The sequence below is a fragment of the Furipterus horrens genome, unplaced genomic scaffold (genome assembly GCF_987537825.1).
Source record: "Furipterus horrens unplaced genomic scaffold, mFurHor1.1.pri manual_scaffold_10, whole genome shotgun sequence".
Lineage (NCBI taxonomy): Eukaryota > Metazoa > Chordata > Mammalia > Chiroptera > Furipteridae > Furipterus > Furipterus horrens.
Window position 1 is genome coordinate 33,384,636 of NW_028327180.1, and position 23,071 is coordinate 33,407,706.

A 23,071-nucleotide genomic window follows, 5' to 3' on the forward strand; every position below is an offset into this window, starting at 1 on the left:
TCCACCTACTTTTCTACTTCCAGGGTCTCTACTCGGGCCACAAAGTTGCTGGGCACGTAGCCTTCTCTTCCCGTGATGAGAGACTTGGCCAACCACCAGTCTCCAGATCTAAGGGAAGAAGAGAAAAACAAAAATGAGATGCTGGCCCAGACGAGCCTCCCTCTGCAGCAGCTCACGGGCCTCCACAGCATGGTGTCATCCCTGCTAGGCAGAGGATTCACAGAGGCAGACAGTCTGGCAGAGGAGAGGGAACTTAAGCAAGTTGCTCAGTGACACCAGGGCTGTCTGGGTCATTTCTAACTCACCAGTGGGAGAAGGGGATGGCATAGCCTCCAGGGGACAGTTTGTCCAGACAGCCTGACCAACCCACTAGGGCCCCAGTCTAATAGTGAGTAACCTTCCTCTTGGTTAATGAACATCTTTAGAATGTAGGGAGCAAATTGGGACTGGACAGAAGAGACAAATAAGAAGCGCTGCTGATCAAAGCAGGAATAGGGAAGCCCATGGACAGTCAAAGGGTCAAGGTTTCATGCTTTTAACTCAAGGTCATTGTAGGATTTCAAGAACAAAGCAGGCCTTCAGGACTCTACAGGACAATCCAGGTGTCGGAGAGCAGATTCTGAGAAGGAAGAGTTTCTGAGAAGGAACCGTGGAAATAAACTATAACTGATTTTATAAGTTGAATCCTGTGTGAAATCTTGTCTGGCAAGAGAGACAAATATGGACACAGCTTACTCCAACATAAAGCTGTGATGGAGCGGCCCCACTAAGCACTATGGGTATCAGGAGGGCTGCATGGAGGAGGTGACATCAGAGGCGGGTTTTGAAGGAAGAGTAGGATTTTTAAAATTAAGTTTATTGGGGTGACATTGGGTGATAAGATCACATAGGTTTCAAGTATACATTTCTGTGATACAAGATCTGGATACTGCACTGTAAGATTTTGACAGCAGAGTAAGAAACCACCCTACCAGGAAGACTTTGGTAAGGCAGATGGAAGGAAGACAAATGAGTCAATAAAGAAAATGCTAGGTAACGGCTTGGGGCTGGGCGATGGAGGAAACACTGTGAAGGCAGTTATAGAGGGCATGGTGGATGGAGTGAGCAGATACGTGGATGGAGTGAGCAGATACGTGGAGGGGTGTAGCCATAGAGGGCATGGTGGCTGAGTGAGCAGATGTGTGGAGGGGTGGGAGTCCTGCTGTGATAGGGAGCCACAGGAACCTCTGATCACAAGACGGCATTCTGGAAACTTACTCTTTTAAGATCTGCAGCTTCTCCCCTTTCAGCATCTGCAGTTCATGGTCATTCACTGCCATGTAGTCATACAGTGCCACCACGAAATGCTCTTCTAGAGGGAACAAGGAAGAGATGGCCACCGCTTGGGCCCACTGGGCTGCTGGTAGGGGCTGAGCTAAATCTGTGCCATAAGCTGTCTTCTGGCTACTAAGAGGGTCAGGAAAAGGCAAGAACAGAGGGGAAGCCAGGCAGAGCCTTTTCATTCACTGATGCAGAAGAAGTTTCTATCTAGCAGACTGACATCCTGACCTCCTTACTGCTGGGAACAAGGACATAATACCCCTCTGAGCCCATTGAATCTTCCCTTCTAGGCCCCACATAGACACCCTAAGGCTTAGATGGGGCCATTGTGTGAGGGAGTGGATAGCTAGAGGTCTAGGGATGTCAGTAGACTCAAATTTGGAAGCCAGAGTTGACTGATCCCTTACCTCTTGGAGGCAAATGAGCGTCTCTCTCCCCCTTCCTCACCTGTTCCTTCCAGTCTCTATTTCAAGGGGAGCAGTGGTCTTGGAACATGACAACTGTAACTTAGACCTGTAGCCATGTCCAGGGTCCCATCATGGTGCTTCTGGCTGGCAGTTCCCCTGCTTGCTAGTGGTCCCTAGAATGGAGGTGGAGAGAGGGCTCCGGAGCTTGGCTGGCACCTTTCAAATGACCACTGCTGGCAATGAGGCTTTCTGCACTGCTCTGGGGAGCCAAGATCCACCTAGAAAAAGCCACCTTTAGACCACCTAGCTTCCCTGGGGGTGGATGACTCAGCTTTGGCGTTAATGCTTGATGTGATCTTGGGCTAGTTACCTTCCCTTGGTGGGAAGAGGGGGTTGGAACAGATGACAGAGGTCCCTCTGGTTTTGAGATTCAAGTTCTTGTGCCAAAAGCTGGCCTTCCTGGCGCTATGCGGAAGGAAGGGAGCTGTGGGGGTGCTTGGTGTTCTGCCCTCCTGCAGCCACGTCAGAATGTGGCCACCATCCTGTGAGCCCCTCCTGAGGCCTGAGCCCCTGACCCAGGAAGGCCGAGGTCAGTTGCTCTTCACCTCCACAGTTCTGCCCCCCAAAATGCAAGTGGAGACTGGGGGTGAGGGAGGGTGGCAAGGGTGGTAAGAAGGCCAGCAGGGGGCTTTTGAAAGTGGGCTGAGACTGTGGGGAACAAGGTGGAACAGACAGAGGGGGCTGGGAGGGAGGAGGCAGAACCGTGGGTCTTTACCCTTTGAGGTTGGGAGCTAGATCTTTGAAAGCCTGTGTTTAATGATGCTGCTTGTATTCACTGTAACTCTTGTCTTTTTGTGCTCATTTATTGTTTGTAAAGTCCTTAAAGAAATACCTACCCAGGCTCAGGTACACTAAAGAAACCGGTGCCCCGATGCTGGAGAGGCCCCCAAGGGCAGGTAAAGGTGGGACAGAGCTGCTCCCCAGGCTTACCTGCTTCTCCCTTGGCCTCCCCAGCCTTCTCCTTTCCAGCCCTAGAGGGTCCCTGCCCACTCCTCTCCAGGAAGTGGCTCCCACTGAGCCCCCATTCTAACTGGACAAAGTCTGGGCCTGGAGCGGTAGCCTGCAGAGCATCAGTTTCAAAAGCAACCCCTTCTTACCTTGATCCGGGTGTGTGTCGGGAGGTGCAGGAGCTAAGTGGTTAAACACGACCTGGAGCAGAAATACATGCCCCCTGCATCAGTTCAGTGCCCCGCAGCCTGGGCAGGGCCTGCTGGGCAGTGGGTGAGACCGCCAGGAGCATGGGCAGCTGCTCTGCTGGCACCGGAGCTCACACAGGGAACTTCCATGTCCCAGACCCCAGCGCCCTCTCGAGCAGCTGTGGGAACACCTGCCACCTTTGCCCAGACTAAATACACGTTTAGAGGAGGGGTATGTCGGGATGCCCCAACTCTGCCAGAGGCAGCTGTGGGATGGGGGCTGGAGGTGGGGGGAAATGCCTGATCACCTGGCTTAAAATCTTGGCTCTGCCGTTAAACGATGAAGTTGCAAAACGGTATTAGTTTTCAAGGACAATTATTTAAAAACTGCACTTCCCTAAAACTCAACAAATATATTCCTAGATATATACCCTGTCAAGAAACTTCTGCATATGTGTACCAGGAAACAAGCACAAGGCAGCTCCCAGCAGAAATACACAATAATAAAACATAATAATTAGGTAAAAATTATTCAAGCGTGGAAATCACCCTTATGACCTACCACCAGAGAATAGATAAATCAGGGCAGTGAAACCCTACACAGCTGTGGCAGTTAATGAGCTATAGCTACATGCGTCCACATGGATGGAGCTCACAAAGAAAAATGTGGATCTAAAACCCAAGCCTCAGAAGAACACATGCTGTTGGATTCATTTGATTTGAAGTTCACAATATGCAAAGTTAAGCTAAGTAGTGTTTAGGAATATATGCATATGCAATGACACAGAAAGAGCAAAGCTAAGGAATGATAGGCACATCCCAAACAGCGGGGCCTCTGGTGAGGGGGACAGACTCGGGGACAGCAGAGACCTTCAGTGGGATGGTCACTTTTTACTCCTGAAGGTGGGAGGGGCTGCACTGTTCATTTTATTCTCTTTTCACCCTAACATACATGTTATAAGTAATTTTTTTAACTCCACATTTATTAAACCATTTTGAAGTAGCATTTCACAAAATGGTATGTATAGTATGGTCCCACAGAAAATATAGTTGTCGTTGTCGGCAGCCGTCCGTCTCGAGAGACGATGGTGTAGCTTCTTAAGAGTCTATCTGCACCGCCGAGAATGGCTGTGCAGTCCGACTCGGGAGTGACACGGTATCTGTCTCCTCCCATGTTGAATCGACATCTTGCGATGACGCTGGAGTGTCCTCTCCAGTGAAGCTGAAGCTACAGAGCCTGGGCAGGGTAATATGGAGGGTCTGCTGTTGCCCATGCAGCAGACCCCCCCTCTCTTCGCAGCTGAAGGGTCCAAGGGAAAGACGGAGTCAATACAGCTTGGCTTCAGGTGCGCCGCAGGAGTTGCCGGTGTTGACTACAACGTCAAACCGCCTTAGGGACTCCGGCTCCGGATTTTCTGTCGGGGTTTACTCCCTTAGCCTTTCCCCTGAAGAGGTATGCCGCAAGGCAGCGGAGGTTTTTTGGAGTCAGAGTTTTCCTTCTCTGATGTGCCCTGACTGGAAGATCGAACCAGCGACACTTAGCTCGCAGGCCGACTCTCAATCCACTGAGCCAAACCAGCCAAGGAAATATAAATACATAAATACAGAAAATATAAATACATAAATAACACACAGAAAAAAAAGTCTGTGGGCAGGAGCTCTGCAATGCTAACACTGGGTATCATTGGGTGGTAGGACAATGAGTATTGATAATTTTTCCCCATAATTAATATGTATAATGTGACTTTTTAAAAGTTAAAAATATTCCAGGCTCCACTATTTATTAGCATATAACTTTGAAGAAATGACTCAATCTTAGTCCGATTTACTCAATCAGATGACTCAATAATTAATCTATGGCCCTTCAATCATTCATTTATTCAACAAACATTTCATTGTTACATGCTAAACCCTGCACTAAGTTGGGACACAGATAAGAGGCCTGGCTTATCTAAGAAATGGGAGTAGCAATCACCACCCCCATTAGGTCACAGTGGGGATGAATTGATGACTAGTTGGTTGGGACTGTGGGGAAAGAGAGGGCAGGAGAGAGGAGTCCAGGCATGACTTCCAATTGCTCCAAACCAAAAAGGGGTAGGTGTCCAGGCAAGGGGGACACAAACAATTATCTAAAAATGCATCTTTAGGAACCAGTAGCATCAAAGGATGCTAACTGCCTTGTAAACAAACCAGAACTGTGATAGGCCCCATGAACACTTGAGGGCCAGTGGGGGAGGTGAGCATAGGCACTCTCTCATCTTAGGATGCCTCATCCCAGGGCACTAAACTCTTTGGAATGCTGCCACACCAGAAAGGGGACAGTGAGCCAGGAGCTTCTGGATAGGGTTGGGGGCTGCAGATGTTGCTAAATGCCCTAGAATCTTCTCTACCACACCCTTTTCTCAAGCCAAACTCTGATTTCTCTTTCTCTTCAAGGCTGCTCTTGCCCATGAAAACTGGATAAGACTTATTGGGAGGTAACCATGTTTAGTCTTGTGCTAAATGCAATATATTATAGCACTGCATACTTATGTCTACATGGCATATTGTTACAGTCTTATCAGAAAGGTACTTTTATTCTACCCATTTGACAGATGGGAAAACCGAGACTAAAGGGGGTTAAGAAAGCTACTTTGACGATAACAACTAACAGATTCAAATGTCAGCATTCTGGCTGTTAAACATTCTATGATACTGTCACACGAGTGTGAGCTAGGGTGACACTGGAGGGGATCTATTTGTGGGAAACTTGAGTTATTAAGATAATGGTGCTAGGGCTGGGTGGAGGCAAGAAGCATCTCGTAGGAAGCTTCATGTGCTTTGTATTCTCTCTCCTCCCCATCCCTCTTCAGCTGGGAATAGCAATCACTCACCAGAGGTGGCAGTGGAGGGGGCTCTCTGGTCTGGGTGCTGACCTTCACAGGGTTCCATTGGCCCTCACCCTTTTCCTTGACCTGCTTTTTGCTGCTCACCAATCCCATCCTGTCAGAGAGCACACGGCAGATTGGCAATGTGAGTAGGTCTTCAGAGCCTCTGTACAGAAGAGCTCCCCCTATCTCCTCCCAAGTGGCCAATTAGAAAATTGGGTGGAAGTGGAGGACAGTGAAGTTCAAAGTCAGACCTAAAGTCAGCAGGGTGAGGGTGGGTTAAGCTTGCATCCATCCTTTGTTTTCCCAGAGCAGGAAGAAGTGCCCAGAGAGAAGTGACTGGATTTAGACACAGATCAGCTGGCCAGAAACTTATGGAGTGAACTGCAGCCCCCAGGGGCAGAAGCCTTGGCATCTAGAAAGAGTCTGACTAAAGTGTCTAGTGGTCTAGGATTTAGTTGTCATTTGCCACTTACTGAATCACTCAGAAAAGACACATTATCTCTCTTGACTCACATTAGAACATGTCTAAGGTCCTTTCCAGCTCAGATACTCAGATCAGATGTTATAAATTTAGGGCGCATAGACAGCACAGGTATCTAAGGCCAACTGCAGTTTTTCCAGTAATATTGGGGAATCTTCTTCAGAGGCGAGAGAAATATGGTCAAGATTTTTCTTGGGGAAAGAATCACAAGATGACAGACATGGGAAAGACCCTAGATTTGTGGCCACTATCACCACCCCCTTCCTTCCAGGGGCTGCCATTTAGGTAGGGCTTACCCTTGACTAGGAATGTCACAAGCCCTACCTTGTATCATCTATTCAACTCTAAATTACATGTGCATAGATATTACTACTCTCCAAGGACCATGGCTTGAGGCATTAAATAGCTGGTCCACGATCAAACAACTAACCAACATAGAACCAACTCTGACTCCAGGCCTCCACACTCCACCTCACACCTGGCGCCTCCCCAAGACACAGATGTTTATAGGGGAAAAGACCTTGAGCTCCTGCTCTCATCTGCCTGGCCATGTGGCCGGTGGTGGATTCCTGATTGCCCCTTGTATGTCTGCACTGTATTTCATTGACTCTGAGATGCACCTTTGACACATTTCAGACGCTCTGGAACTGGAATATGTTTTACAATTGACGATGGTTCATATTGTAATTAGCAGCATTTTTTCCTCCTTTAGTGATACAGAAAATAAATGCTACCCTTCCAAGGAATGGTGTCATAGATTCAACGAAACACGGTAATGTTTTGCATTTTCCAGAGAGTTGAAGGCATGTGCCTCATATTATTCCTCCTCAAACTCAACATGAAAAAGGAAAAGACTATAATAATTCTAAATATAGGACAGAGAACCAAATAATCCATTAAGTATTTTTTGAGTATGCTTTGCATACAAAATATGTGATACTCTACATTTGTAAAAAAATAATACTTTCTGTATTTAAGTAGTTTCTTTATGTCAGTTCAGATCAGCTTTATCAGATGAAATATAATGCCAAAATTATAAGTCAACATTTTAGTGTTTAGAGATTTTTGGGTGTCAGATTTTGTTTTGTTTTTTTTTCATTTTCTATTTTTTTTTTTTTACATTACATTTTAGCCCCATTATACCCCTCAGCCCAGCAATCACCGCACCGTTGTCTATGTCCTTGAGTTCCTTTTCCTCTTTGCTCAATTCTTCTACCCCCTAACCATCTCCACCACGAGCTGTCATCTGCTTTCTACCTATGAGTCTGTCTGCATTTTCCTCGTTAGTTTGTTCATTAGATTCCACATATGAGTGAAATCATGTGGTACTTGTCTTTCTCAGGCATCAGAATTTTGAATAAGGGATCATGGGTTTATATTAGGAATGGCTTCCAAATTTTATCAGGTGCCTATTTGGTATCTATATGATAGTTTTTCTTTAATTTGTTGATGTAATAAATTATGTTGATAAATTTTCTGGTATCAAAACATCTTTGCATTTGGGAATAAAAGCTGGTTATCATACATTAGTCTTTTTGATTCATGTATGGATCCTTTTTGCAACTATTTTATTTCAAATAAGAATCTACATTCCCAGGTGGGATTTGTCTATGAGGTGGCTTCATAACATATACCAGGGAGGCTTCTGTCTTTTTTTCTTTGATATTGAATACTTTAACAACATTAGGACTATCTGTTTTTTAAAGGCTAGACAGAACTTAGCTGATAAGTCATCTGATCCCGGGGCCCTTTTAGATAGTAGGCTATGTAATACATTTCTAATTTCTTCTATGAAATGTATCTGTTCGTATACATCCCAGTTTTGTCTGTTCCCACTTTTTTCCCTCCTTGCACCATTTTGATGACTTATGTGAGTTATAGGAGATCGTTGATTTCTTCCACATTTTCCAACCTGTTTCCATTAACTTCTACATAGTATTGTCTTATAATTATTTTAATCTCTTTTGTCTCTTGATTATGACATCTTTCTTGTTCCTAATATAAATTAAATGTACTTTCAATACAAGTTACAATTTTTAACTGGACAAAATTTTCTAAAGATTTCTATGACTGAATAAAATTATGAAAAAGAAGACCATAATCAAAATAGGATGAGATTGGAATAGGAATAGACAGATAACCAGTGGGGTAGAACAAAACACATGCAAAAAGATTCCAGTACATACAGGAATTGTAAAAGCTTGTCTTTTAATTCAGTGGAGAATTGAGGGTTTATTTTAATAAATAATATTGGGAAAATGGTTATATACCATTGGACCCCTACTTTATACCACATTAAAAGATAAATTCCAAGTGTATTGAAAAATATATATAAAATAAAAAATTTTAATTGGAAGAACATTTAGAAAACAATTTGTATGACTTAAAGTTTGGAGATAAAAATGGACAGAGATAAAATAAGCAGAAGGTAAGAGAGAACAAAAAAACACAGTCATAACAGAAAGACAAATTTGTAAATGTTAAAGGTATTGTATGGTGAACTAAACCATCATGAAGTCAGTAGATACGCAATAGATTGGGGAACAGATTTGCAAAGCAGACAGCAGATAAATGTCTACTTATAATACACACAGAGCTCACAAACACTGACAAGAAGTATGGGCCTAGCATACAATCCACTCAATAGAAAAATGCATGATTATAAATAGGCAGTTCATCCAACACAGATCCAAATAGCTAAATAAAAATGTAAAAAAATGTTAAAATTACTTAGAGATTAAAAATGCAAATTAAGATAATAAAATATCATAGTACATCAATACATTGGGGAAAAATGAAAAGAATGATAATGCCAATTGTTGACAGTAAAGAAAGGGAAAATGTGTTTTCCAACATTTCTGGTACAAAAGTATTTACTAAAGTCATCTTCATTTCATCTCTTCTTCTCCACTCCATTTCTAAGATAAAACCTCCATGAGGTCTGGGATCTTTGTTCTATTCACTGTTGAATCCTAATTGCTAAAGCAGTGCTTGGCTTAATAAATATTTATTAAACAAGTAAAATATAAAATATTGTCGACCTTTTAAAAAAAATCTTTCAAGTTCAATTACAATTAAAATTTATACATACCTTTGATTTATAATCCCACTTTATGAGACTCACAGAGCAATAAAGCACCATTACATAAGAATATATGAGATATCTAAATGTTAATTGCAGTGAAAAAATAAAGGTTTGTAATTGCTCACTAATTAGGGAATTGTTGAATAAATCTGCACTCCAAAAGTCTATAAAATATTATGCAACTATTTAAAAGAATGTGCTAGATCTTCAGCAGCGAGGCTAAGAGGATTTCCTACAACTTGCCATTACATGAGAAAAGCGGGATGCAAAGAAATGCACGAGGTTATCCCGTGTTTAGAAACAGTGAAGAATGAGAAGAGAAAGCCCCACATAGGCATGTTCTTATGCTTCCATATTACATGAAGAGAGTCTTGGGAGGGTGAACACCAAGTTGTTTACTTTGGTTATTAGTGGGAGAGGTAGAGATAGAAAAAGGAGGTTGAAGACTTCCTTCCAGAAAAATACAAAGTTAAAAAAGCCATGTGTAGTGTGGGTGAGTGGGTGGGCGTTAATGCAAAGCAGTGTTCCGAAAAGGTGTTTCTTAAGATGTGAGTAGTGTTTGTCACAGGACTTCATGCGACTTTTCATGATAGGTCTTCGTGTGACTTTTAGCTTCTTTTAAATAATGTCATATATTCATTAGAATTCTTTAATAGTAAGCATTTATTTTTATTTTTTTAATCTCTTATTGATCTGAGAGAGAGAGAGAGAGAAAGGAAGAGAGAGAGGTGAGAGAGAGAAAGATACATCAATTTGTTGTTCCACTTATTTATGCATTCACTGGTTGATTCTTGTATGTGCCCTGACTGGGGCTGGAATCTACAACCCCACCATATTGGGATGACACTCTAACCAACTGAGCTACCTGGCCAGGCCCCTAATAAGCAGAAACATAAAAATAGAATGTGAATGACTTGCCCAACAACAGAGGGGCATAAAGCCTGGAGTTGAGGCCAGCCACAATCCTTGAGAATGGTCACCTAGCAACCAGCAAGGGCAGCCTGAGCCTCAGGCCTTTCCTGACCTCTCCCATTTGCCTGACTTAAAGAAGGGTGAGTTGGCAGCAGCTTCTAGAGTTTTCCCAACTTGGACTCCTGCTTCTGCGCCTGCCCAAATGACGAGCCCTCTTTGGCCAGCCATATTGCCATCAATTATAAACTTCCTGTGCAAACATTTATATCCACTTAAACAATATAATTGAACACTTGAGTAACTTGACAAAGAAGAAAATGCCTAAAATTAAATCACCCGCTACTTAACGATTCTTTGTCTTTCAACTCCTTAGCAGTATATATACACATGATTTTTTTCATGGGTTTTATAAATATAAGTTCTCTACAGGTCCCTCCACCCCAATGGTTCTGACGGGAGACTAGAGTTACTTAGGAGGCCAGGTGACAACTAGAGCCAGCCTACTGGGATATTTTAGCCATTTCAGGTTGGGTGGAGCCAGGAAATGGCAGAAGTCCATGTAAAAGTCAAGGGCAACACATGCAGCTCTTGGGTGGCTTTAGGTGGTTTTGCTGGACTGAAGACTCTGGCCTCTTTTTCGGAGGTGAAGAATGGATGGGAGAAGGGTGTGAGTTTGTATGTGCGTGTGTCTGTGTGTGAGAGAGTCACATACATGTGCACCAGTGTGTGTGTGTGTGCATGGCAGAGCGTGGGCCTGCACCTGTGTGTGTATGTGTGTGTGGGTGGTAACGGGGTTAGCAAGAGGACTAAAAGGTGGGGGAAGAGACTTCTGTATGTTTCTTCAGATTGGATTAGGCCCCTGTGCAGACTTTGACGAGAGTGGGGAGGTCAATGTTGGCCCCAGGGAGATGCTTAAAGCCTAAAACACAGCCAAACCTCACAGGGGATGTGGTGGAGGAAGCAACTAAAAATAGAGACACTAGAAACAAGTCACAGTTATCTAGCATTTCACAGGCGAAAAGCACTTGACAGATATGACCTATTTGGTAGTTATGATATCATTGATAGGTTAATTATTCTCATTTTATAGCTGAAGATAACATGGCATGGCGGCTTGCCAAGTAAGGCCCCCATGAAGGTGGCAGAGCCAGGAGCTGGAGGATGTTCTCTGTCCCATGCCCGACCCTGCTGCCCAAAGCAGGTGCATGGGTGGCCCTTGGCTCACAGTCTGGTCAGGTTCAGATACTCTTTTTTTCTTTTTGATGGGGCGGCCACCAGCCTTTAAAACCTTCCCCTCCATGGGAGAAATTGCTGGTGGAGCTGCTGGGGCAAGAAGATCCGAGGGTGAGTGCCACCCTGGAATTTCAGGCAGAGACTCAGACAACCTTCTCCCTCCTCCCTGGTCCAGTGAGGGTGAGTGGGTGATCCAAGGAACCCAGACTCATCAGCAAGCTACCTATTGGCTGTGTGAGCTTGGGAAAATCACTAAATCTCTCTGAGTCTCAGCCTCCTTACCTATAGGATGGTGGCATGAAACCATTACTCTTTCATACATAAAACCTTCCTGAAGAAAGCCCACGCAATAGGGAATGCTGAAAATAGGCCAACAATGGACTTTCCTGGTTGCAGGGGAGGGACAGTTCTGCTTCTGCAGAATTAAACCATGTTATGAAATCCTCAATTACATCTTCCCTTTCTGGCAAAGCTTCACAATCTATTTTCAGCCTTTCACAGACATCTTTTAATTATGCACTTACCCATGATTATGGGCATAATTCCAATGACTATTTGTGTAAAATTAGGGAAAAAATGCACCAAAATATTAAAACACTTATACAAACACTGCTACCCAGATGAAAATGGTTGTCTTGCCAAGACTGACTGTTGGCAGTACCCCGTGATGACTGGGAATGTTTCTTCACCCGCTGATGTGCTCAAGCCCAAATTTAACACATGAACAATGTTTTAGGATATTGACACATAATGAACAAATATGTAGGTTTTATAGAAGTCAAGGACCAACAGCCTAAAACACAGAATTCACATGGTTGTCATGCGAACCAAACAAGATGAGATTGGAAAAGAACAAGAGCACAGAGAGCACTAAGTGGATACTAACTAGAGGATGACCACATGAACTTGGGCGACTCTTTCTCTAGAGCTTTCTGATGCTCCTAGGTGGCCTTGGATTCATGGCGATTTTCTACCTTTCCTTTTGGGGCTATCTGAAATCCTATCCATAATCAAATTTCCCCAATTGTCTCGAAAAATGACTTCCTGGTGTTGGTTTATTCAAGTTAGGATTCAAACAAACTTCATACATGACATATGACTGTTACATCTTTGTGTCTCATGGTTTGTTTCATGACATCAGTTAGTAAAAACCAGGTTAGTGATCCTATAGAATGTTCTGCATTCTGGATATTACTCCCTTGTAATAGCTCATAACTTGTTCCTCTATCTCCCTATTCCTTGCACATGTAGTTATCCCTTTAGGTTCCATGATTCAGGTTTACCTTTTTCTTGTAGGGAGGTCTTAGAGGGGTGACATGTGCTCCACGTCATATGCTATCAGAATGTCTCACATGCTATCACATAGTGATTACTCTGTCTGGCTGCACCACTTTAGTGATGCTAAGATAGATCTGAGTTCAGGTGATGCTGGTCTGATTCGGCCGTTGAAAAGTTTCTCATCAGGTTACTAAACACCGATGCTCTAATTCTATCATTCTTTCCACATTTGTTAGCTGGGAGTTGAGAAAGGATGAGAAGGACAGATCACCAGAAAAAATGTTGTGCATAATTTCATCAGGGTCAGGTTATCGGCAGCCGTCCGTCTCGAGAGACGATGGTGTAGCTTCTTAAGAGTCTATCTGCACTGCCGAGAATGGCTGTGCAGTCTGACTCGGGAGTGACACGGTATCTGTCTCCTCCCGTGTTGAATCGACATCTTGCGATGACGCTGGAGTGTCCTCTCCAGTGAAGCTGAAGCTACAGAGCCTGGGCAGGGTGATATGGAGGGTCTGCTGTTGCCCATGCAGCAGACCCCCCCTCTCTTCGCAGCTGAAGGGTCCAAGGGAAAGACGGAGTCAATACAGCTCGGGTTCAGGTGCGCCGCAGGAGTTGCCGGTGTTGACTACAACGTCAAACTGCCTTAGGGACTCCGGCTCCGGATTTTCTGTCGGGGTTTACTCCCTTAGCCTTTCCCCTGAAGAGGTATGCCGCAAGGCAGCGGAGGTTTTTTGGAGTCAGAGTTTTCCTTCTCTGATGTGCCCTGACTGGAAGATCGAACCAGCGACACTTAGCTCGCAGGCCGACGCTCAATCCACTGAGCCAAACCAGCCAGGGACATCAGGGTCAGGTAATATATGGATATAGAAAAATAATGCTTTCCGAAAGACATGGAAATAGGAAGCTTTTTCAGAAAACAGTTTTTCCATTGGCTGGATTGTTGAGTCTATAACAGAATTATTTTTTTAAAAAACCACCATTAATGTCTTGTGCAATACTTTTAAATACCAGTGGTATATTTGCCTCGTACTAGCACAGGACCTGATGCAGAGTTGTAACTCCTGTCTGGGTATGCATGGCCTCTGAGAGCATGAGGCCCCCAGCAAGGGGATAGCTAGCAGTGGTGACTTGTGACTTGTGTGTGTTCCCCTGGTCCGCACGACTGCCAGCCTAGGCACTAGAAGACTCACATGTGGCTATTTCAATTTTGTCAAGTGAAAATATTTCCACAGTGGAAATTCACTCCCCAGAATGGTAAAGTTGATAGAAAAGATTTTTTAGGTGGTAAAATGTTTGAGGGCGCAGCACATGACTTCAGGAAGGAAGACAGCACTTTTGTGAAGCTGTGTTAAGTAAAATGGAGACCAGCGTTACTGAGCCACCTGCATTTGATTTTGCTGACATCGAGAAGCTTCAAGAAGCTTGAAATTTGTTAGGCTGTAGTGCAAAAAAACAGCACTATGTTGATATTTAAATTCTTGTGATAATTACTAGCCTGTGAATAAAATTCCTCTAATTGAAGACATCATGTAAATTTATATTTTAGAAAAACCCACTATAGCGATCATCAAAACATGCTGCTGATGCGCAAAAATATAAATACAACTACTGTTGTATTTCATGTTGATGGGACTGTGAACTTCATTCTACTTGGCAGTTTCTAAAAATTTCTTGCACTGTTTTCATTTTAAAAAATTAAACAAAAAATCAAATCATGAACTTACTACCTCCTAATGGAGTCTATTTTGACTGCTTTGCACAAAAGCTCTCAAAGCTCTGTTTGCCAATCAGGAGTTTACAGATTCCTGAGGCCCAGCCCCAGCAGGTCCAGGGTGGGGCTCCAGGATCTGTGTTTTTCACAGGTGCCCCCTACACAGATGCTGGTATAAACAGGTTCACCAGCCCCACTTTACAAAGACCCTTTCTCTTATTCGGCTGCGCTTCTGGAGTATGACTTGTAAAAAAAGGATTAAAAGACAGTCCTGCGGACCTTGGGTATTTCTTCACGGGAGTCCCTTGTAAATAATGCTTGTAGTTTTGCTGTTGGTGATTCTCTTGTCTTTGAATGAAATGAATGTTTTCTGCCCTCCATATAAATATTCCGTACACATTAATATATTTCTGCATAGTTTTTTTTTTCCCCATGGGGGAAATAACATCCCATTCTATAATAAGAACAATGGTGTCTCTCTGATACCTGCTAGTTCACAAAGCATTTTCACATACAGTATCTTAGGAGCCCCAAAATGACCTTACCAGCTAAATAAAATCATCATCCCTATCCTCATCCTCAGGGAGACTGAAGACAGAGGTGGCAAAAGGGAAGCATGGAGCGGGGATTTAAGTCTGACTGCAGAGCCTTGCTCTCTCCCATTGAGGCTCACAGGGGATCCTCCCGGATACACATCCATTCCTTACTTGAGTTTCTTTAAAAAGGCACTGCCTTCATTGTTCAATCCTTTTGAGCCACCTCTTTAATATTTATTAAGCACAACCCAGGGAAGGGGTATGTGAACAGAGGGGAAGCACCTCTACCAGGTTTTGGGGGGCCGTGGGAGACACATTTGAACTGAAAAAGCTGGTTCTATTTTATGCTTTCAAACATGAACAAACATGAACTGGAAAAGGTTAAAGACAGAAAAAGGAAGAAAGAAAGAGGCCTCAGGCCTCTGAGATTTTTGAGTTAATTGTGATTACTGAGTAGATCTAGAGACACTGAGGTTCAGCTAGAGACACAGAGATTTCAAATGAACTAATAAAACTCTCCTAGGATTTGTCTCTCACACAAGAACGGGAGTCCTAATTATGGCTAGCACAGTGCCTAGCTCTCCTCCTGACTCAAGTCTAGATACTATGCTACATGCTTCACGTATAGTATATATTCAGACTCAATGGCAGACGTATTCCTTCCCATTTACAGATGAAGAAACCAAGGCCCAGTGAAGTAAGTTAGTAAAAGAATAAAAGAAATCTAACTAACAAAGAAAAGTGTTCAGAATATGTTATCATTAAGCGAGGGTAAGTTGCAGAATGCTTTGAATAATATGATTCTGGTTGTGTAAAAAAATAAAAATAAAAAGGAGTGTATAAATATACTTGCAAATAAAAAGAGATGTCTGAAAGTCGTTGGTATAAATGAAGTTGCTAATAAACCTGCTTTTGGAGAGTGAAATTCACAGGCAAAGGCATGGAGGACTTCCTATATTTGCTTTACAATACCTCAGTGCAGTTCAGATTAAACACAAAGCAATACACTTAAATACGTAATACCCTTAAATGCCATTTTAAAATGAGAAGTTAAATAAAACAAAATAGGCAATCCTCCCCACCCTGCAATTATGGAATGTGTGTCCATGAGCAACATTAGAAAGGATGAGCAAAGTGACGAAACGCTTTTCTTTACATGTTCAGGCCACATTTGGGGGACTCAGCCCCCTTCATGAATCACATTAAATATAGTTTCCTCTTCACGCATGTAATTTGCTTTTGTTGCAAGAAATTCAAAAAGTAGAAAGGAAGATAAAAATTACCTACAACACCATCAACCAGAGATAACCACTGTTAACACTCTGCTATGTAACTTTCCATTGCCATTTTTAAAAAGCAAAACTGGGATCATTATCTACATCCTGTTTTGTGACCTGCTTTAGAAGAGTGTACCGTGGCCATCTTTGCCTGCCACCTGTTTGGCCTGTAGCATTGAATGTAAGGCTGGGGGCCACATTATTGGAAGGCTGCACCAAGCTTATTTTACCCACTGCTTTTGTTACACACACAAGTTATTTCCATTTTTTTTATTATCAAAAATAATGTGGCAAAGATGTCTTTTGCTCATGTACCTTATCCTTGTTTGTGTCCCCCATTAATCTTGGTTGAGGTTAAAAATCCTAGAAGTGCAATTTCTAGTCCCAAGAGCACCCCGTGTTTAAGTCCTCTGATATATTTTGTAAATTGTCCTCTAGAAATTTCACACAGCAGCACATGAGTATGTATTTCCCTGCACTTCCTCTAATAATAGCAACATTTTTAGTATTTACTAAGTTAATTTACTTAAAAAGCTATTTTTTTACTTTTTAACCTAATTTTTGATAAGCAAATAATACGCGCATGCTGAAAATCAGAAAATTCAGATCAATACAAAGAAAAAAAAATTACTTGCACTTTCATCATGTATAGAGAGCCACTAGGAAGACTTTAGTGATGAATTTCCAGAGTTTTTAATATATGCATATCCACTTTTTAAAATATGGGGCCAAGCTATTTATATAGATTATGATGTAGTTATTTCAGTAAACAGTGCAGTGTAAATTGTATATAAGTAAAGACAATTTTTGGGGTAATATTATTAACTACATGACACTAATTTATTCAATGACTATTGGTCAAATAAGTTATTTTCAACCTTTGACTAGTCTTAAGAAACCTGTAATAAACATCCTTATAAAATATATATTTAGTTGTTGCTCCAATATTTTCAAAGCTATTTTTCTGTAAGTGGAATTAACTTAAAGAAGAAAAACATTTTTAAAGATCTTGATCTGTGATGTTAAATTGGTTTCCACGGTGGTGATTTACATTCTCACAGTGATGAAGAAAAGCCAGTCTCCTTGGTTCTTCAACAAGGATTTTTATCAAGATTTAAAGAAACCTTGTCAATCTGCTAAATGAAAGGTGGTAATTTCATTTGCTATTAATATTTATTATGTACTTATAAAACCAGAGAAGGAAAACTCTGACTCCAAAAACCTCCGCTGCCTTGCGGCATACCTCTTCAGGGGAAAGGCTAAGGGAGTAAACCCCAACAGAAAATCCGGAGCCGGAGTCCCTAAGGCGGTTTGACGTTGTAGTCAACACCGGCAACTCCTGCGGCGCACCTGAAGCCAAGCTGTATTGACTCCGTCTTTCCCTTGGACCCTTCAGCTGTGAAGAGAGGGGGGGTCTGCTGCATGGGCAACAGCAGACCCTCCATATCACCCTGCCCAGGCTCTGTAGCTTCAGCTTCACTGGAGAGGACACTCCAGCGTCATCACAAGATGTCAATTCAACACAGGAGGAGACAGATACCGTGTCACTCCCGAGTCGGACTGCACAGCCATTCTCAGCGGTGCAGATAGACTCTTAAGAAGCTACACCATCGTCTCTCGAGACGGACGGCTGCCGAACGAACGAACAAACTTATAAACCACTTGTTGTTTCTCATGTGATAAGTTAGCTGCTTGGGTCCTCTGCTCATTTTTACATTGAGGGGTTTATCATTATCTTAATGACATATAGGACCCTTTTATATGATTTATGTATTTAGTTTAGACATTATTTGTCATATATATTGTAAATATTTTTCTCAATTTATCTTTTGCTTTTTAATGTTATTTATGGTATTTATTGTGGTCAAAGATTATCATCATTATCAAGCCAATTTATTAATCTTTCTCAGCAATCTTTGTCTTTGATGTTCATACTTAGAAATTTCTTCCCCACCCTAAATTTGTAGAAATATAAAACTAGTTTAAAATTTTTACTGTTAATCATGAATATCTTATATAAGTAAAAGCACAGAAGCTAATGTAACAGCACTAATATCGGGCACTAATATTTTGTCACACTTAACCAGTTCTCTTTTTTCTTCTGTCTGCTCTCTTTTTATGTCACAGATAAGCTCAAGCTTGAGCATTATTTTCTCCTCTGTTTGTCTCCAAAAGTAATCATGATCTTGAAGTTAAGGGTGTCATTACCATGTATGACTTTTTGCATTTTGACAGGTATATGAAGCCACAAGCAATATATACCCTTGCTTTATATGTTTTGCAAAAATGGCTTCATAACACATATACTCTTTTGCAACTCGCTTTTCCTTTTTAGCTGAAATTGTGCTTTTGAGATTTGTTCACTTTGTTACATAGACTTCCTAGTTCTTCTAGTTTTTGTTTTATCTTATTCCATTAAGTAAATATACCTCGTTTTATTTATCCATTTATTCATTTGCAGTATTTTTGTGTGACAACTTATTTTTAAATAGAAGTCAAAACTTTGTATGAAAACATGTGCTCATTATAGAAAGAAATTAAATATAGAAAGTTTATAAGAAAAATTTTCATAATCCCAATACCCAGAGGCAACCTCTGTTAATATTTTGGTGTATTTCTTCTTAGTCATTTTTTTTGCAGGGTGAGGGGGAGATATGAACATTTAAACATTTTTATGAAGCTGAAATCAGTATTGAAGCATGGTTTAAAAAAGAGTCTTAAATGGATTTAAATCCTAACTCTGTAATTTACAAACTATGTCACATTTGTCAACTTCCTGGATCTCTTAAAGTCTTGTTTCCCCTGTCAGTAAAATACTAATAACTGCCTCACAGGGTTGTTGAGGGAATTAGGAAGTATAAGTAAATCCTTGGCACAGTGCATAGCCCACGGCATAGCCTCTACTTGCCTATTCGCTATTATTACTGTACATACTCTTATTTAAAACTACATCATGGGCCCTTTTATATATACACACACATACAACTTTACCTACTATTTCTGTATAAATTGCTGCTTACACATCGGATTTTCCCTCTTTGTTCAGGCTCTCAGAAGGAAAATTGCTTTGAACTAATTCCAGGGAATGGTATCAGGATTCCCGACCTGAACTGTCAAATCGCTTTCCAGAAAGGCTGTGACAATGTGGGCTGCTGGCGGCTGTGTGTGAGCCCCTCCTGCCTGCAGCGTGGTCCTCAAGCACCCAGGCTGGTCCAGAACAGCCCCATTCCTTCCTCTGAGGAACTCCTTCTTGCCCAACAGATACCTTTGAGCACAGACATGGGCCTGGCTGGAGGGTGAGTGCTGGGCAGATGGTGGGGAACTAGACAGACAAGGTTCCAGTTCTGGATCCCAAATCTAGTGAACATAGCAGTGCGTGGAGGGGAAGCCAGAGAACAAATAAACAAAATAAATGGCTAATTATTTCCAAAAAAGGTCAGTAGTGTGAAGAAAATAGAGGATGGTGTGAGAGAATGACCGCAGAGGCACTGGCTTATTCAGGTGAGGAGGAAAGACTTCTCTCAGGTGGTGAGGTTTTTAAGCTGGGGTTGGAATGACAAGCAGGCAAAGGTCTGTAGGGGCAGGGACAGCAGGAGGAAGGGTTCAAAGAGGACATGTGCTTGGCACGTTCTAGGAGCCGGAGGGGCAGTCCATGTGCTTGGAGCAGAGAGGACAGGGAGGCAGGCAGGAGGAGGTGAGGACAAAGAAAGGGGACAGAAAAAGAAGCCCGGCTTTCTTTCAAAATGCCATGTTAAACCATTAGATGGTTTTAAGCAGGGCTGACTTACCTTTTTAAAAAGATCACCGAGGCTGCTGTGTGGAGAAGATTCTGGGGTGTGAGCCCGGAAGCAGGGTCACTAGGCAGGAGAGCATGTACGCAGCAGAGTGAGTGGTTGTGAGGTGAGAGGTGGTGGGAGGAGGGTATTTTCAGTAGAAATGGGGAGAGTGACTGGAAATGATGAGATGCCAATAAGGTGACAATGACCTTCAGAGGTGGGGGCAGGCTGTCTACTCTACAGGGGAAAGAGATACCCCTCAATCCTCCTGAAGAATTACAACTTTCTGTTGCACCTCCCCCCTCTGCTATGGGATGTCTGTGTTCAGAATCAGAACTCAGTATCCAGCAGAGATTGGACAAGCCAGGTTTTAAACACTGAAGGGGGAAGGGTTTGATCTTGGCAGCCAAGCTCTGCCAGGAGCACCCACCATCTAGAGCCTTAGCTGAAGCCTGAATTTGAAAGTCTGAGCCGTATTTAGCATAAAGGGCTCCCAATGCCTCTGTGAGGCCAGAGGGCTGCTCCGTGGGGGTCGGGATGCTGCCAGCTTCCCAGAACCACAAGAACTGGATTCTAGACCTGATTCAACCAAGCCATGGACCCTGTGCATTCCCTCCCCCTCTCCCAGCCTCAGTTGCCCCATCCGTAAGGCCGGCATCTGTGGTGCTCACTGACGACCAGCCACCCGACGTCGCCCTGCCCCCACATCTTTTTAATGACTCCTCCTGGAGCTCACTGCGTGGGCACTTGGCTGGGCTTCCCAGGCGGCTGCTGCTGCTGCTGCTATGGGGAAAACGTACTTCTCTGGCTTTCCAGAAGTCACTCTCAGCTCCGAGAGGGGCCCTGGACTCAAGGTCCTGTTGTTGGGGCCTTGGAGAGCAGGACCTCACCGTGTAACAGGGCCCAGAGCCCTGACAGCAGCACTGGCAGCCGCTGATCTCATGGCAGCGCGCTCAGCCGGGAAAGCCAGAGGTCTGCAGCAGCTGGACTGCTGCGCTCTCCTGCCCCTTAGTTCCTTTGCCATTTTTTAACCTTTCCTCGAATGCAGGCCAGTGTTGGGTTAAAAACTTGTTTAATGAGTATTTTATTGTTAGATTGAGTTTATTTTGTTGTTAACTATCAGTGATTTATTCGTTCTGATATAAGTCCATGCAGGGAGAAGTTATTCTTGTTACTCATATTAACAGTGTTACTTCTGTTTAATAATAGAATAGTCCAGTTTTAAATTAGGAGCTAGTTTATACTGTTGGAATTAAGATAATTATACTGTTGAGCTTAAATGCTTTCTTAATTGGTGGCTTTTTTTTTTCCCACTCCCACATGCCCAGGAAAAGCTCTTTCTCAATAGAACTCAGAAAGCAGCTGAGGCGCAGAGAAGGCATCACTACAACAGCGGAAAGATCCTCGGAGCCTGGACATGCCTGAGAGGTCCAGCTGTGCTTGGAGGCTGGAGGGTCCGCGACATTCACACGGGAAAGGAGCCAGAGAGAGGGGCTGGTAGAGCTCAGAGAACCAGTTGACATCAGCACTGATACTGCCACTTAGATTCTTAGTAAACAGCTCAGGCTTCAAATGGCCAGAACAAGTCCCCAGTCTGCTCCCAAACCTGCCAGTCTCAAGGCTTTCCCCATCTTTGCAAATGACAACTCCATCTTCTAGTTGCTCACACTGTTCCTCACAAACAAACCATCAATCATTACACCTGCCAGCTCTACCTTCAACATACATCCAGAACTGGGCCACGGCTCCCTGCCTCCACTGCTGCCGTCCCAGTCAAAGCTGGGGTTCTTGTGGCAGCTTCCTCGCTGATCTTTCTTCTCCTTTCTCTGTGCTCCCACAGCCCTGTTTCCAGCAAGGCAGCCGGTTGTGGTCCTGGGAAATGTTGGTTCTATCCCAGCACTCAGTGGAAATCTAAAGGCCTGTATGGAAGTTCCTCAGAAGTTAAACAGGATAGTCATGTGATCCAGCAATTCCACTTGAACAGATATTTGTACTCCAAAGCTTATATTAGCATTCACAATAGCCAAAAGGTGGGAACAACCCAAGTGTCCATTGATGGATGAATCAATAAACAAAATGTGGCATATCCATGCAATATAATAGCATTCAGCCTTACAAAGAAAGGACATTCTGTCACATGCTACAACAAGGGTGACCCTTAAAGACATCATACTAAGTAAAAGCACTCGGACATAAAAAGACAAATACTGTATGATTCCATTCATATGAGGTACCTAGAACAGTCAGGTGTATAGAAACAGAGGCTGGAGGAGGGAGAATGGGCAGTTAGTGTTTAATGGCATGTTTACTTACGCAGGCTGCCATGATGAAGTACCACAGACTGAATGGTTTAAATAACAAAAATGCATTTTCTCACAGCTCTGGAGGCCAGAAGTCCAAGATTAAGGTGTTGGAAGGCTTGGTTACTTCTGAGGCCATTCTCTTTGGCTTAGAGATGGCTGTCTTCCTCCAATATCTGCAGGTGGTCTTCCCTCTGTGTCTGTCTGCACCTTAATCTCCTCTTCTTGCAAGAGCACAACCAGATTGAATTATAAAATAATGACCTCATTATAACTTAATTGTTTCTTGAAAGACTCTATTTCCAAATACTGAAGTATGCTGGTTTAGGACTTTAACTGATGAATGAGGTGGTGGGGGAGGGGAAGGGGGAGGGGGAGGAGCACAGTTCAGCCCATAACAAACAGGGACAGAGTTTCAGTTGGGAAAGATGAAATTTTGGAAATAGATGATGGTGATGGTTGCACAACAATGTGAATGTACTTAATGCCACTGAACTGTACACATAAAATGGTGACTTGCATGTTATGTATTTTTAACACACACACACACACAATCCAAAGTCCTTAGACTTGATCCGCACTCTTCCTTCCTCTCCCGTCTCCTACCACTCTCCCTCTTGCTCACTCTGCCCCAGCATGCCAGCTTCCTCACTGGACCTTACATAAGCAAACACACTCTCACCTCAGGG

General features: G+C 43.0%; 1 protein-coding gene across 1 annotated transcript in view; it reads right to left on the reverse strand.

Annotated features, from left to right (window-relative positions):
* The window catches only part of BLK (BLK proto-oncogene, Src family tyrosine kinase), a 48,341-nt gene that overhangs the window by 12,113 nt on the left and 13,157 nt on the right, over positions 1 to 23,071 (reverse strand). Inside the window, exons 2-5 of the mRNA XM_090288963.1 lie at positions 5,797 to 5,905; positions 2,885 to 2,936; positions 1,258 to 1,351; positions 10 to 108 (exon numbers count right to left, since the gene is read on the reverse strand). Coding sequence (XP_090145089.1) covers positions 10 to 108; positions 1,258 to 1,351; positions 2,885 to 2,936; positions 5,797 to 5,904 — 353 coding nt within the window. The 5' untranslated portion in view covers position 5,905. The remainder of the gene's footprint in view (positions 1 to 9; positions 109 to 1,257; positions 1,352 to 2,884; positions 2,937 to 5,796; positions 5,906 to 23,071) is intronic.